At 43.9% G+C, this 15920-nt stretch overlaps 1 protein-coding gene across 1 annotated transcript in view; it reads right to left on the bottom strand.

Annotated features, from left to right (window-relative positions):
- The window catches only part of C6H10orf90 (chromosome 6 C10orf90 homolog), a 57143-nt gene that overhangs the window by 3701 nt on the left and 37522 nt on the right, over nucleotides 1-15920 (bottom strand). Inside the window, exons 4-6 of the mRNA XM_085064611.1 lie at nucleotides 8518-8790; nucleotides 6340-6518; nucleotides 5138-5336 (exon numbers count right to left, since the gene is read on the bottom strand). Of these exons, the coding sequence (XP_084920737.1) occupies nucleotides 5138-5336; nucleotides 6340-6518; nucleotides 8518-8790 (651 nt within the window). The remainder of the gene's footprint in view (nucleotides 1-5137; nucleotides 5337-6339; nucleotides 6519-8517; nucleotides 8791-15920) is intronic.

The raw sequence follows: 15920 nt of genomic DNA, 5'->3' as shown, positions 1-15920 counted from the left end.
GCACAACTCCCCACGCTCAGAGTGCTCTAAACTACATTTTAGCAGTTCCTTATCAAAGCTCCTTATCAGATTTCATAGCCTTGGATGACTTGTGGAGACAACTGTGGTGACTGAGGGGAAAAAAGGGAGTTCAGAGCAGAAATTCAGCATTTCCAGGGATGCTCCACAGTTCAGTAAAGCTTTAGACAGAGAGGAGTGAAACACTTTGTGGGTATTTTATCCAAATCTGGTGAAACTCCTGAGTTTCTGGTATTTACAAATGGTCTCACATCTCCCCAGTGGGAGAAAGGAGCCACTTCAGCAACTTGTAAATGAATGTAAAGAGGCTCCCCTTGTAATATATTTTAATTAATGCTAAACTGCACCTCCAACAGGATGAGTAACTCTCCTGCTTGGGAAGTCAGTAAATATTTAGACAGAGAACAGATAAAATGGTTGTGCTGGAAGCAGCCCCTGACTTCCTATTCACCACTAAATCACTGGAGCACTTACAAGAGAAAAACAGTGGCAAAATTTATCAAAATATAAGGAATATATATACATTCTTCTTCTCACATGAATGTGAATTCTCAAAGTTTGGTAGAAGCTAAAATGTGCCTTTGAGGATGTGTGAAAAGCAAAGCACCTCTGGTGGAAGTTCTCTAATTTAATTGCTTTTTTTTACTGAACTGAAAAAAATAATTCACCCAAAACCCATTTGCCCAGAGAAATCCTGGGATACAGAACATTTTTTAAAGCACTGTTTTTTGTTTAAATCAACAGTCTCCAAAAAAAATTAATCATCCCACAGAAATCCTGAAGCTCTCCAGTGCTCCTTGCCCCAAGAACACCCACAGGAGGTGATTCCCAGCCTTTCCTAAACTCAGATCTCTCCTAAACTGTGAATATGGAGATTTCTGACTCCCCTCAATATTTCAGTCTGATGGAAAACATCACCACTAGCTCTAAAATGCTGTGAAGTTGAGAGGTTTATGAAAAACATTTTCATATTAAATTAATTTTGAGGCTGATGCAGGAGATTTCAGTCCCCTCTGTCCAAATTATACTTAAATATTTGTGGATTTTATCCAGAAAAAAAAATAGCATCTCACCTGGCCTTCCTAAATCTTTCTTTTTTCTTTAGAGCACAGGCACTGCTCTAATCTGTGTGATGAACAATAATATCATCAAAACAGGACATTCCTCTTCCTAATTCCATTCCTGACTGCAGCTTAGGCTTTATTCAGAGCTGCCAGCCCAGAGGCCACAAGAATGTGTTTGAACACAACAAAAATCCCAAGTTTTGATGGGGCAAAGGGATCTGGGAAGTGCCACAGGAAAAGTCACCCATGAGCACCTTGTTCTGAGAGCTCAAGAACACACCTTGGTGGCTGCAGGATTATTGCAAATTCTCTGATTGCCACTTTCTCCTCCCTCAGTGCAAATAAAATCCTCTCTGACACAGAGATGCTCCACAAACCAACACCTCAAAAACCAAAATAAATACAATTCTCACCCCCCAAGCCATTGCAGTGACAATGAAACTTTTGGGGAAGGAGATACAAATTGTTTCCAAGACATAACTAAAGATGGAGAGTTTGGATGCAAATCCAGTGGAACACAGTGGGGTTGAATGGTAACCTTCAACTTTTATGGCCATTTCCACTGAATCCCCTCAAAGACCAGGGAAAGGGAAGGTAGGAAAAAAACCCAAACGTGCCTGAGAAATTGTGCTAAACCTCCGAAAGTGCCTGTGCACACCAAGATCACAGGGCTGTTCATTATGCAGATTTAAAGGCCCATAAACAGCTGGTAGTCCTGTCACTGCAGTAATTACATTACGAGTTTGGAGATTTAAATGCAGTTATTTGAACATTGTTTCTATTCAGTTCGTCACAGTGGGATCTCTAATTTGTTCGACACAGTCAACAGCAGAGTTGTCTATCTTGGACTAATTAGCACTCTCAGAATGGAGCAGGACCCATTGCACAGCACAAAGGCTGCCTGAGAGTTGCAGGTTCTGTGCCTTCCAAGAGCTCTTGTGACGATAAAACCTCGTGCAGGATAAACATTTTCATTTTCCTGAGATTACTTGCAGCGTTGGGTAAAGCCCTGCTCGTGAATGACAATTAAAAAATGGTAAACAACTCGGGGTTTGGAGGATGGGAAGGTAAATGGGAGCTGCACAGATGTTGGTATTTATATGGAAATGATGCTGAATGCCAATTATTCCTTTCTCTTACAAGAAACTGGAGTTGTGACAACACTGTGAAAACATGGGGAAACCCTGCTAGTCAATAATTTCGTATTATCAATAAAGGTGTTTGAGGCTGATGGAATAATCTCTCTGGGATGGAGAAAAATCTCTGTGGGTCTTTGCTCTGGGTGTAAATTATTTTATTGGAATAAAAGCTGCAAGACCTGAGAGAAGCACATGAACAGAGCTTCTTTCAGAGAGACAGAAGTGCAGCAAAGTCACCAAAACCCCTCAGGCTGCAGTTTATCCACATTTCCACCTGAATAAAAGCAGGATAAAAGCAAACTCCACCTCTCCCCATCCTGGGCCACCTTCCTGCGTGGTCACACAGGGAACTGGGCAGGGAGGAAGTGGAAAATGAGTCGGATAATGAATATTGCAGCCAGTGTTTGAGCTAAGAGAGCTGCACGTCCTGCTCCTGCTGCCCAGCCTCACCTGGGCTCTGATCCACCCCTGGGGCACTCTGGCAGGGCTCTGGAGATTAAACCCATCCACCAGCCTGCCTCAGGAAAAAGACCTTGGGAAGATGTGTGAGGGTGTGCTGGCAGTGAACCTCACAGCCATAAAGACCTTCACCTCCACAAATCCTAAGACAGCAGGAAAGAGGAAAAAAAAACCCATCAAGAAAGGAAGGAAATGATCAGAAAGCAACCAGGAGATCACACACTAGAGCCCAGAGGTGCCATCAACACCAGGCTGAATGCTAAAGCACATTTCCAGGTCATCCTTTTACCCTCCTGGGCTCCTCATTTCCAGTGTTGCTCCAGGGGGTGTTGCTGTGAAGGAGCAGCCTGATCCCCGAGAGCAGGAGAGATGTGGGAGAGCTGCATTTGGCAGAGATTTCTTAAGAGAACAGAGAAGCTGTGGTACCCCTGGATTTTATCCCTGGCAGTGTCCAAGGCCAGGTTGGACATTGGGGCTTGGAGCAGCCTGGGATGGTGAAGGTGTCCCTGCCATGGTGGGGTGGAATGAAATTACCTTTAGGGTTTCTTCCAACCCAAACCATTCCATGATGCTGTGAAATCTGTGCCAAGGCTCTCTGGAGATGCCTCACTCTTTCTCCATTAAGAGATTTGCAGGTAGATTCCCTATAAATGGATTCACCAGCAATGGATCTCTGTCACCAGCAGAGACATCTGTGCCCTGGGTGAGCCCTTGTAGGGAAAAAAAAATAAAACTGCCCCACTCTGGGTCTCAGTGATGACACCAGTCCCTCAGCACAGCAGCATCCACCAGGACAAATCCTAAAATATCAGTTGCCAGGACTCAGAGCAGATTAAATATTCCCAGCTCAGTCCTCCAGAGCCCTCTGCACTGCAGCCTCCAGGGTTCTGCTTTATCCAGGGATCTTGTATTTCCAGTATTAACTCTGGTTGAGCTTAAATAACAGACATGTGGCACTTCTGTCATTCTAAAAATATTAAGGTCTCACAAACAGAAAACCACATGTGTCTACGGGAAAGCAGATGAGTTACAGAAACTAAAGATTCTCTTTAGACAAATTTACCTTTAATGACCAACCACTAAAAGATAGAAATAGTCATTAACTTCAATAATTAATGAATATATTTCAATATTATTATTTTATTACTCATTAAACCAGCATAAAGATTAAAGTTTCATTATAAATTAAGGAGAAATAGGTTTAGCCTTCCATATTTTGTTTCATAAATTATTTGCAGAGTGGTTTGGGGGATTTTCAAAGAAGATCAGATAAAAGGGGGAGATTTTTGCCACTTTTTCTAAGATAGATGACAAACTCCTGGTCTGTGCCACTGCTGCTGGCAGAGCTTGCACAGCCCTGGGAGATCTGATTCCAGGTAAATTAACTTGGATAATTGAAATGGTGAATTAATTCTATTGACTCTTTAAGAGAGAATTCATGCCCTGTGCTGTGTTTCCTCGTGTTTATTTAGCTCTCACTATAAAAACCCAGGGGGTCTGGGATGCAGGACAGACCCTGCCAGTCCTCTGGCAGCACAGAGGGAGTGATGGATGCTGAACTCTCCAGGAATCTCCAAGAGCTCCAGGATGGAGCTGCACCACCTCTCCTGCACCCACCCTCATTCCCCAGGCAGCCAAAAAGCTGTTTGTGTTCCCCAGGGTTAAAGACATCAAATCTTCCCTTGCCTCCATCCTCCAGGTGTCTCTTCTAGTTTGTTTCATGTTTTCAGTTAATTTACTTTTTGGCAGAATAATGTATCTTGAAGCAGACACAGATTTAAAACCAAGATGTAAAGAGGAATGCCAATCAATCAAACAAATCTTTTTTCTTTAGTCAACTGAATTAATTAACATCCAGATGGCAATAAAAAAAAAGAGAAGAGAAAAGTAAAAGAAAAGCAATTTGTTTAACATCTTGTGCTTAGATAGCATTTACCAGAGGTGCTGTATGGGCTGTGAGGACAGAAGGGTTTCCCTCACTGGGGTTGAGGCTGTTTGTCACATCCTAATCAGCTTCAACTGGGAAATCACAGAGTTTGGGTGCCTTGATTTTAGCAGCTCAGCCTGCAGTGCTGGGCAGACCAGAGCCTTGCACAGCCCTGGCATTTCAGAGGTGGCAATTCCCCACCTGCAGCTGGAGCTCCCATCCCAAACCCCACCTGCCTCCCTCTTGTCACCTCTGTCCCCAAAGGGATCATTCTGTGAGCTGGGAGAGGATGAATTCCGTTTATTGCCACATCCAGCAGCAATCCCCCAGCTGCCACAGAGCACAGCAAGCTCCTCATCCCCTCTAACCCATCCCTGAGCTGCTGGGAATTCCTGCCAGGAGCATCTGGACAGTGCTGGAGGGTGAACCAGCAACAGCAGCAGCCCTGCTTCTTCCCAAAGTTAACATGGAAATTCCTACAGCATTCCAAAGGCAGCCACAGCCCTGCTGCTGCTCGCAGCTCAACTCACCGCTGAGAGGGTCAGGGATGGTGAACTGCTTTTTCTTGCTGGAGGTGGATGTGGAGGAGAGCTTGCGGGGGAGAGCCGCGGGGGTGCTGGGGGGATCCTCCCTCTGCTGGGCTCTCCTCAGCTGCACCTTGAGCTGCAGCCTCCTCTGCCTCCTCTGCGAGCGGGAGATGAACTGAGGGTTGTGCATTTCCAGGGCTTCCTGGGGGAAACAGAGAAACTGCTTTATTGTCACGGAATTCAAAGGGAGGAGAAGGGGTGATGAGCATCGAGCTGAGCTCAGGAAGAGATTATTAAAGTGGTGAAAATGATTTGGGGGTTGGGTTGGAAAGGACCTGAAATCCCATCCAGTGCCACCCGTGCCATGGCAGGGACACCTTCCACTGTCCCAGGCTGCTCCAACCCCAATGTCCAACCTGGCCTTGGACACTGCCAGGGATCCAGGGGAGCCCCATCTTCTCTGGGAATTCCATCCCACCACCGTCAGAGCCAAAATTTCCTTCCCAATATCCCATCTAGCCCTGCCCTCTGGCAGTGGGAAGCCATTCCCTGTGTCCTATCCAGATTATACATTTTTATGTTTTGAATTACATATTTTTACATCCAAATTCAAGTTCTTGATGTTTTGCCTGTTTCCTTTTCCCACCCCATCACCGAAGCAACTTGTCACTGGCAGCTCACAAACTTTCCTGTTTATTTAGACTGTCAGATCTCTTCATGGCTGATCCAGAAAGAAAACACTTCCCAGTCAAAGGCTGCTCCAACATTTAGGGATGTCTTAGGACAGAAGACAGGAGCAGAGATTGGTCTGCAACTTGTGCTGGAGGAAAAGGCTGGAAAGCCCATCTGCTCCTCAGCCTGATAGCAACCTCAGCCATGTCCACACCTACAGCTGGTGCTGGAAATGCCAGGCGTTTGGGGAGCTGGGAATTTGTGAATCCCCAAACTCTTAATGTGTTCTCCCACAGGAACACAGCTGGGGCTCAAAATGGGGAGCTTGGACAACCAGACAACCAAGCGAGTCTTGGCAGTGGATGAAAACTACCAAAACTTCACTGGAATGGAGAAAAATCCAGGGAATGTGACTTCTGCCCTCAGTCAGTCCCCAGGAAGCAAACACCATCCATGGGGGGTAAAAGGGAGAAAAGGAAAAAGGGAAAGAAAAGACAAAATAGGGGGGAAAAGGGAAAAAATGGATGCTTTACCCGCAGTGTCCGTGGGGCTGCTGGAGCTTTGGATTCTGACCAAGCCACACCTGGAGAGCAGCTCCTGGCCAGTGCCACTCTGGCCAGTGTCACCCTGGCCAGTGCCACCCTCCTGCCTCTCTCTCTCTTGTCCTGTGCCTCGAGCTCCTCTGCTCTGTCCCCACGGAGTTCATTGTCACCTTGGAGAGATTTCAGAGCTCGTTAGGATTGTGTGGCTCATCTCTTCCTGGGTTCTCCACCTCATTAGACAGGGAGGGCAATCCCTGAGCTGAGGCTGCCAGGCTGTAATTAATAGGCCTCATTAGGCAGAAGAGATCAAAGCTAATGGGGGATGCTCCCCGTGCCCTGGGACACCCAGAGTGTCTCTCACGTCATCCAGACCTCACACCGAAGCATAATCACAATTCAATCATAATCACAATTCAATCATAATCACAATTCTATCATAATCACAATTCTATCATAATCCCAATTCAATCATAATCCAAATTCAACCTCTTGGACACTCAGCTCCCTTTGCTGCTGCTCCCTTCCCAAGAGTTGCTCTGTGGAAAGCCAGGGATGTCTTGCTGTGACCTGCAGTTGCAGTTCATTCTGATTTATTGCAGAAAATACCAGATTGTTGTGGGCTTTAACCACATATTTCCCTCTGACCACACTGAGACTTTGATCAGCACCACTGGTTTTGGGGTTTTTTTTTCCCTTTGTTTATAATCCAGTTTGCTTTCTGTCATTCCTACATATCCATTCACCAGTGGAAATACTCCATGAAGAAAATAATCAACAGCAAGGTTATTGTGCATTGTAGTGTATTATTACGAAAGCTGTCAATTCACATTGGGGAAAAAGAGATTATTTTCTATGCTTATAATTAAGTTTTAATGCTCTCTGACTGAGAGTCTCTGCACAAATTAGGACCAAGAGAGGCTGTGTGCTCAAAAATCAGAGCTGAGGAGATTCTCATTCAGAGCACAGAACGAATCCAAAATAACAAAGGAACTTCGGAAGAGCTCCATATGCACTGTTTTGAAAAGTCACACTGGAGTATTCCTTCCTTGCCAAATAATTTGATTTCTAGAACTAAATATCTGGGAATAAAGCCCGTTACTGTTTTATTTCAATTTTTGGTTACAATAAACTTAAAATATTTTCCTCTTTATGACATATTGTACATATTATATTGTACTTAAAAAACATATTAAAAAGATCTGTGTTGGGTACATTTGCCTTATAAAAGCCTGAACCGTATTTCCTCTCGAATACTGTTCTCACCAACATTTTGGAATAAACCTTGAAACCTGTGAACATGAAATTAAATTTCTCCATAAGCCAGGTTTACAGAGGTGTGGATTAAGTTGGTCTTTGCCAGATCTCAGTGGATGCTTCACTTCTGTAAAACAAAGTCACTTCCAGTTAGGGGAACGGCCTGATTTAACTTCAGGCACTGAAAACACCATTTGGGCTTCTAAATGTGTTACATTCAGTAACTTTATGCTCAATAATAAAGTTTTGCCTACCTGCCTACAAAAAAAAAATTTCTTAAGAATTAACAGCTGTAAGAAAAAATAGGTTTATGACAATTACAGCATTTTCAAGCAGTAAATGTCTCACAAATCTATTGGTGTTAAACCCAAATTACTCTCAGTGTGTTCTGCAAAGACAACTGATGAGCAGCAAATGCAGCTTCTAATGTTATCTGCATTTTAGCTGTGAGAATAAATGTTGGAGGTATGACATCCCAGCCATTGCTGGATACAAAGAAATTATATTTTACATGCTGAAAACTTGTTGATAATCATATTTCAGATTGTTGTGTCAAAAAAAAAAAAAGGTTGCAGGAGTGAGAGAGAGGTATAAGAACAAGGCTGTAAAAATCACCTCACTTCTGGTATCACTTGGTTGGTCTGGGGCTGCTTGACTTGGAATTTTAATGCTTTTTCAAGATTTCCTTGGGAATCTGAGCCTATCTTTGTCATTTGAATCTTGTTTTCTATTAACCATAGCAATGCATACAGTCAGATTAGCTGATTGATCTCTCACCAGATGACTCACGCTCAGCACTTAAAGCTGAACAAAAATGGGCCTGACTTTCCATTATTTCACTTTTTTCTTTGAGACTGATCTCATCTTATTATTGAAACCATATTCCTGACAACCACAGTAGGATTTGTACCTTACTTTTTAGGAGCTGCTTTTGCCTGTGAACATTTTCTTCCCGGAGGATTCTTGATGACGCTTTTGTGTTGCATAAACTGCTGGAGAGAGACATTTTTGGTTTCAGGACGCCCTGTGCTTGGATCTCTTTGGATTTGGAGGTGTCTTTGGAGGGATCTGTCCTTTTGGATGAACCATCAGGAGCAGCAGCAGCAGCTTCTCTGGAGGTTTCATCTGGAAGAGAACCAGGGGTGGTTGTGCTGCTCCTCTTCCTGCTTCCCAACAGCATTGGTGTTCCTGTGGAAAACACAAAAACCACAAATCCTATATCATGGGAATATTTATTTTCCCCTCAGCCCTCTAGGCCACATCATTTTTATTGGAGTGGCAGGATCCTGAAGTTATAAGTGTTCAGCAACATCCTTCTCATAAAAAAAAAAAAAAAAATTGGAAAGTGTTGTACAAGTTGGACCTTTTGGGTGCTGTGACTTCGCACACTTTGCACTGGAAATATTAGAGATGGGAGATGCTCCTGAGGCAACCACCCCACTGGAGAGGAGTTAAAACCCTGATCCTGAAACTTAATAGACCTTGGCTTTCATCACAGCCACCCCTGAATCCATAACTACAATTTTAGTGAGCTTTAAACGATTTTAAATCCCAGAATCATGGAATGGTTTGGTTTGGAAGGGATCTTAAAGATCATCTCATTTCACCCACATTCCACCATCCCAGGCTGCTCCAAGCCCCAGTGTCCAGCCTGGCCTTGGACACTGCCAGGGATCCAGGGGCACCACAGCTTCTCTGGGCACCCTGTGCCAGGGCCTGCCCACCCTCACAGGGAACAATTCCTTCCCAAAATCCCACCTCTCCCTGCCCTCTGGCAGTGGGAAGTCATTCCTCCTTGTCCTGTCTCTCTTGTAAAGGTTCCTTCATCTTTCTTGTTGACTATTTTTAAAGCAGATGTAACACAATTCCTTTTTCTGCTGACTTTTCCCAGCTGGCCCTCTCTAAATGCTTCTTTCCCACGTCTTGGTTGAGGACAGAGTGAAGATTTGAATTGTTTTTCTCCTTTGAGCCAATCCATGACAAAGGGTGAGATGGCACTGCAGGGATTTAAGGAATTTGTGGATGTGGCACTTAGGGACATGGGTCAGTGATGGCCTTGGCAGTGCTGGGGTGATTGTTGGACTCGATTATCTTAAAGGGTTTTTTCCAGCCTAAATGATTCTGTGTTTCTATGACTCTGTGTCTGACACTTCCTTATTTCTTAGTTATTCACCAAAATAAAATCCTGCAGTGTGGGAAGTTCTCAGTTTACTTTCCCAATCCTTAATCACTCGTAACAGATAAGAAATATTCTTTTCCACACAATGATTGTCTCCTATACATTTGAGTGACCTGACTGGCTCCTGTCTGGTTTTGACTGTCCTATATTCCTGAGACAATCAGAGGCAGTAAGATACAGCATTTTCTGGTTTTCCCTTTCCCTGTAGATCAGAGTTGGAGCACAGAATCACAGAATTGTTCAGGTTGGTGTGCTAGGTTACAATATAGATGTATTTAGTATTCTATTACCACCAGCTGTGGGGCATTAGCTGTTATCTCCTGCTTTAACTCAGCCCTGATAACACACAATGGGCCATCAAGAAACCACTGCATGACTCATGGATTTATCTCATCCTACTGTGAGATGCTCTGCCCAGGAGGGAGGAGCCAAGCATTCCCACCTGGATATAACCTGGCCTTGGAACTGCCCAAGTCAGTCCTGTCTACTTGGTTTCCAGCGGACAAGAGCTACTACTGTGTGGCTAGCACAGGTCTTTCCCATGAGAACTTTCTCCTGTGTTTTATAAACAAAGACAAAGTTTGGATGTTATTAAAAACAGTGTCTTGAGATTTGGACAGTTCAGGCCTGGCCAATCAGGCCTAGGGGGAGGATTCTGACTGACCAATCTGGGTGACCTCTGAAAAATCTATATAAGTTGGAATCAAAATAATAAAGCTCTCTTTTCTATGCCATGCTGAGAATCCGGGTCTTCTTCTCTGCTAGCGGCTCAACAGCGACACTACTGGACCTTCAGCTGGAGACCAGACCTTCACAGGATCACTGCTTGAACTGAACTTCTTCACTTGGACTGCTACCACCACCCTAACACGGTGTCAGGCTGTATCTGACTCTGTCGGTGTTTTTCCTTGTATTATTTCACTTATTTTTAATTTTTCCTATTAAATTTATAATCCTGAGTTGCGATTTCCCACTGTTTTTTGTTTTCAAACTAACACAGTTGGCAAAGCCCTTTGAGGTCATTGACTCCAACCATAACATCTTGAGTTCTTTCTGTAACTGCCCCTGCAGTGAGCAGGAGGCAACTCCTCAGGACATCCTCTGGTTAGGGATCCCTGAAGATCAGCACAAACAGCAAAAAAAAAAAACAAAAAACAAACCAACCAAATATTTTTTTAAATAAAGCAATTTCACGGCCTTACAGAAAATCTGGTCAAAGCAAGGAGGTGCCCACGGAGCTCCCAAATTCTGGGGCAGCATCCAAGCTCCCCTTCTCCCTGACAGAACTTATTTTTCTCCTCTTTGCTTTTCATACATTGCAAATATTCCCCTTATCTTTTGTCACAAGCGAGATCTTTCCTCAGATGGAAATAGTTTTGATGCAAATGCTCTCAAGGAACTGGGCAGACTCAATTCTGTGCATCCCCTGAGAGCTCATGCATATCCAGGGACGTGTTCCTTCCTTCCCTGACTGATTCCATTCCTGCAGTCACACAAAAGTGTCTTATGTCACAGAGAGGGGACAATGCTGGGACAGGTGAATGGGGTCAAGACTCAAAGGGTGGCTGTAGGAACAAGCAGTGGGGTGGGAGAAGATGAAGAAAGCAGCAGGTAGCACTGAGGAACTGCAGAGCAGCAGGGGAGGAAGTCCTTTCTCTCAGGCAGCCAAGATATCCGATGGATAGAGGGGAAAAAAAGGAGGGGAGCTAAGCCACAGGAAGAACCTGAATGGAAAACAGATTGTCTCATTAAATCACCTTTTAAATTAAAATAGTTTACTGGCCAGCAGAAAACAGAGAAGAAAGAGGAAAGGAGAAAAGAGTTTTGCTCATCCATGGCAGCATCACAGTGGGAGATAATTTGCCTTCATATCAAGAAATGGTCTGTGCAGCAAATGTGTGTTGTGAAGCCAAACAGCTTCTTCACTGTCAAACTGCTCAAAACACTGCTGTGTCCCCAGGAGGGACTCTTGGCAGCTGCTGGGCTCCCCAAAATCAGCAGGAATCATCAGGGGGTCAAAATGGGCTGTGAGGGAGAAGGGCAAAACAGTGCAGAGCAGAGTGAGGGAAGGAGACTCCAAGTCACAGCTCTCCTCTCCAACTCAGAATATTGATCTGAACAAAGGAAAGAAGAGCTGCCTGGAGTATTCACACTCCATTTGCTCCTAACTACCAGACCAGCTATTCCTGGATATTGGCTTCCAAGTGTAAGTACAGGAACCCTCAAGAATGGACAATTAAGCTCCAGGAAATTTCCCACACATTGTGGAAATGGAGCAAACCTTCTCTCCTCTCTGCACCACTTCCCTGCTCAAAGAAATGCCACCAGTGGCATTGTCCCCACAAGGTCTGGGGAATCCCTGCAAAGATGTGGATTAGGGGAGAAGGAAAAGAAATGCATGAACAGAACCACAAATTGGGTCTAAAATTAGAAAAAGGTGATGGATGCTTCTTAGCATTTTAGGATCAAAGGATGCCCTGAGAAAATTAAAACCCCCATGATTCCTGATGAAATTCAGGAATAAAACCAACACATCCTTCCTGCATGAAAAGTGTCTTCCTTGTGGATCTGGTTCTAATATTCTAACTAAATTTTAATCTTTATTAGATTCACAGTGTGGTGGGGATATTTTTTTTGGTGGTAGTTAATTAAGGCAATAAAAAAGGTGCGTCTTGTTCTTGTCTAACACTGAAGGCAATCAGAATAATAACAGAGTCAATTTGCTAAATTCTTTCTTCCAGCTCCCTCTTGAATTAACCTTTCCCTTCCAAAGGTGCACCCAGGTGCAGCCAATCCCCAGGAAAACACAGCAAAGCAAACCAGACTGGGGCTCCAAAAATCAACTCCCTCATCCTCAAAGCAGCTCTCAATTACTTTAACTAACACAGATGCAAATGATATTTAGAAATAAAAAAAAAAAGAACAAGGCAAAGGTACTGAAAGGTAAGATCACAGTGTTTCACTCTGTACACCCTGGACCCGTTTTTAATATTCTGTGTGGGGAATTAGGACTGTTACTCTCATTAAGACTATCTGGAATTGTATATCTAAATCCCCACCAACCCAACCTGAAATATATATGCCCCGCTGAGAATAGTCAGAATTGCAACTGGATGACCAGAAATAGATGTTTTTTCTATTATCCCAGCTGAGGAAAGGCTTTAAAACTAATGAACAAAGACATGCAAGTGTAATGCTTTGGGAGATATGGGAGAGCAAAACTCAAAGAAACAGAAAGCAGAATGACTCCGTTAATAAAATTCAGCCAGTATAGATTGTAGTTGTAAAAGTTCAGCTGCTTAGAGGAGCAAATTTAAGGAACAGAGTCATAATTACATCTGGAGAAGAGCAATTTTTGCCCTGTGCAAGAAAGAAGATGACAACAGCTTGATTTTTAAAGAAGGACTTAGTGAAAACCATACGATATTGGAGGAGTTAAAAGTATTCTGTAAAACCAAGGGTAGGTTTTCAAAAGCTCCTTTAAAAAAAGAAAGAATCCTTGATCTCAGAGTAAAATAAGTATATTGTTTTACTGTAAAGTATCTTTTTACATTTCCCCCTCTCTCCCTTCAGGGGGTTTTGCTAACGGGAAGTGACCCTGCATTACAGCAGGTTAAACTTGCCTTTCCTCGAGACACACACAATCCAGGCAAACATCTCCTTTTCCATTGTTACTGCGTTTTTTTTCCACTCATTTTGCTTTACAGCAGGATAATTCAGCTTTTCATCCTTGCATATAACACTCTTGCCAGTGTTCCAGCGTGGATTTTTGATTATTTGTGACAAAGTGCTCCTTTGAAACTGGCCAAAGTTCACTTCAGCAAATCCTCCTCGGCCACCAAGTCAGCCCAAGAGGTGTCTGGGGAGGGGACAGCCAGAGCTGATTCCCTGTGTCCCTAATGAGGTCACACACCAGCACTGGAGGCAGGATTTGCATTACAGACCACCTGCTGGGGGGTTTATTTTAATTTAATCAAAGCCCAACATCCTGAGCTGCTGAGCTCTCCCAGACCTCCGTGCTGGGAGCTGATGCTGCCAACACCCCAAGCAGAGAGGAGCAGCAATGAACATTCCTTAAAAATAAGAAACTTCTCCCTCCTTCAAGGTTTAGACCCAGGCAGGGGTTTTAGAGACCCACATGTGCCTCAGCCAGCCATCCTTAATCCCAAGCAAGACTCCAAGCTCTGGCTGACAAAGACTGATGGCTCAATCCTTATCATGAATCAAGGGTTGGCACAGCTGAGCCACGCAACCTTAGATGTGAGCAAACAGAGCACATCTTCTCAACAGCCTGGCAACCCCGAGAAATGGGAACACTGAGAGCCATGACAGCATTATTAGTTATTCCAGGTTTGTCAAGGGATGCAAGGTAGGATGGAGAATTTATTTTTCAGATCACTGCCGAGGGAAAAGGCATCACTTGTAATCAGCCAGCGAGCTGCAGTTGGTCAGGAGTGCTATGAAATTCAGATGTTTTGACTCAAATTCCTGCTGACCAGCAATGAGACTTTTGTCCCAAACTGCCTCCTGGTGCTTGGCAGATGACTCATGTGCAAGAGGCAGCATCAGCTGCTGCTCAGCGTTAACAGCCATGGAAACTACCTGTATTCCTGGTAATGGAGCTCTGCCCACGGTCCCTGTTCAAAATGAGAGGTTTAACAAGGTCTTGATTCACCTTTCAGTAAAAACCTGTGGCTGGGCCCTGTCCCCAGCTCCATTTCCAGGAATTGTCAAGATCCAGAGTCAAGGTAACTTTGCAAGCTTGAAGAGAGAGGCTCAGCCAGCCCTTTCCTCCCAACAAATATGTCATTGCACCTGTATTAATGCTTCTTCAAACAGCCCTGCCTGGTGGGGATAAAGCTTAATTATCTCAGCTATATCAATAACACCTCAAGCTAAGAGTCTAGATTAAAAAATTATCTCGAACCAAAAAGCTTGTCATTTTCCTAGCTACCTCTTTTGGGTTTTTTTAAACCGTGTTGACAGCTGTGGCCACGTTTCTCAGAAGGAAGAGGCTTTCTTTTGGCAAAAGCTAATATTTGACTGTAGAAAGTTGTAATCATTTAAAACAGAAAGTGTACCTAAGATCTGTTAGGCTTCAAACCTATAATCAGTCCAAAGAAAGAAAAGCTTCTTAATGTCAAGAAACATCTTGTTTACAGAAGGCTTTGGGCAAAATTAGTGCAGTGGCTTCAGAGCAAACAATTCCAAACCCAGCTGATCAGCAGCCCATAACAATCCGTGCTGAAGGACAACTCATTTTCTGAAAGCACTTTGCAAATAGTTAGTTGACCTTCTCCCTTGGTATTTAACAAGGGATACCACTTGTTCTGCTCAGGACAGGATGTGGTGCATCCACTCTGCTTCCAGGGAGAGTTTTGGTGGAAGAAAGGTTTGCAGTGGCTGCAAAGACCATAAAAGTCCTGTGATTTAACAGCCTCAAGTTGCAGCAGGGAAGGTTCAGGTTTGGCATCAGGAAGAATTTCTTCACTGAAAAAGTGGTTAATGACAAAACAGGCTTCCCAGGTGGAGTCACCATCCCTGGAAGTGCTCCAAAAAGTAGTAGATGTGGCCTTTGGTGATATGGTTTGTTTGACATGGTGGCGTTGATCTTGGAGGTATTTTTCCAACCTTGATGATCCTGTGATTCTACGAACAGGAAATGTTCCTGTCTGGCACCTGCAGGACATCACCTTACACTCCAAACCATGGGAGGGTGTAATTGCAGCAGAATATTTCAGTGGGCAGCTAATAAGCCACCCACACAATTTGATGTGGCTGCTTGCACCAGTGAGCTCCCAATATCCAGCTGCTCCACAACAATGTTTGTATATTTTACTAACATTTTCCCCTTTTCCTTCCTATGAGCTGGGAGAGGATGAAAGGAAAAAATATTTCCTTTTCATTAAACCTTTCATAATTTGGAGGTTGGTCAAGTACCTGGTGATTATTTTCTCATTTGAGATAATCAGTCTTAGGTCTTAGGCTCATGCCTGGAATCTTCACAGTTTTTCTTGCCATGCCTTTCTGGCCATGCCGTGCCAGAGCCATGTCTTTGAACAAACCCAACACTCCCAGGCAACTGGTCCTGAGAGTGAGAGGATGTCTGCTCATATTGTTAAGAACCATGGAAACAGTT

This window comes from Lichenostomus cassidix, chromosome 6, assembly GCF_008360975.1.
Source record: "Lichenostomus cassidix isolate B80296 chromosome 6, HeHo_3.0, whole genome shotgun sequence".
Lineage (NCBI taxonomy): Eukaryota > Metazoa > Chordata > Aves > Passeriformes > Meliphagidae > Lichenostomus > Lichenostomus cassidix.
This window is presented reverse-complemented; position numbering and strand designations above follow the sequence as displayed.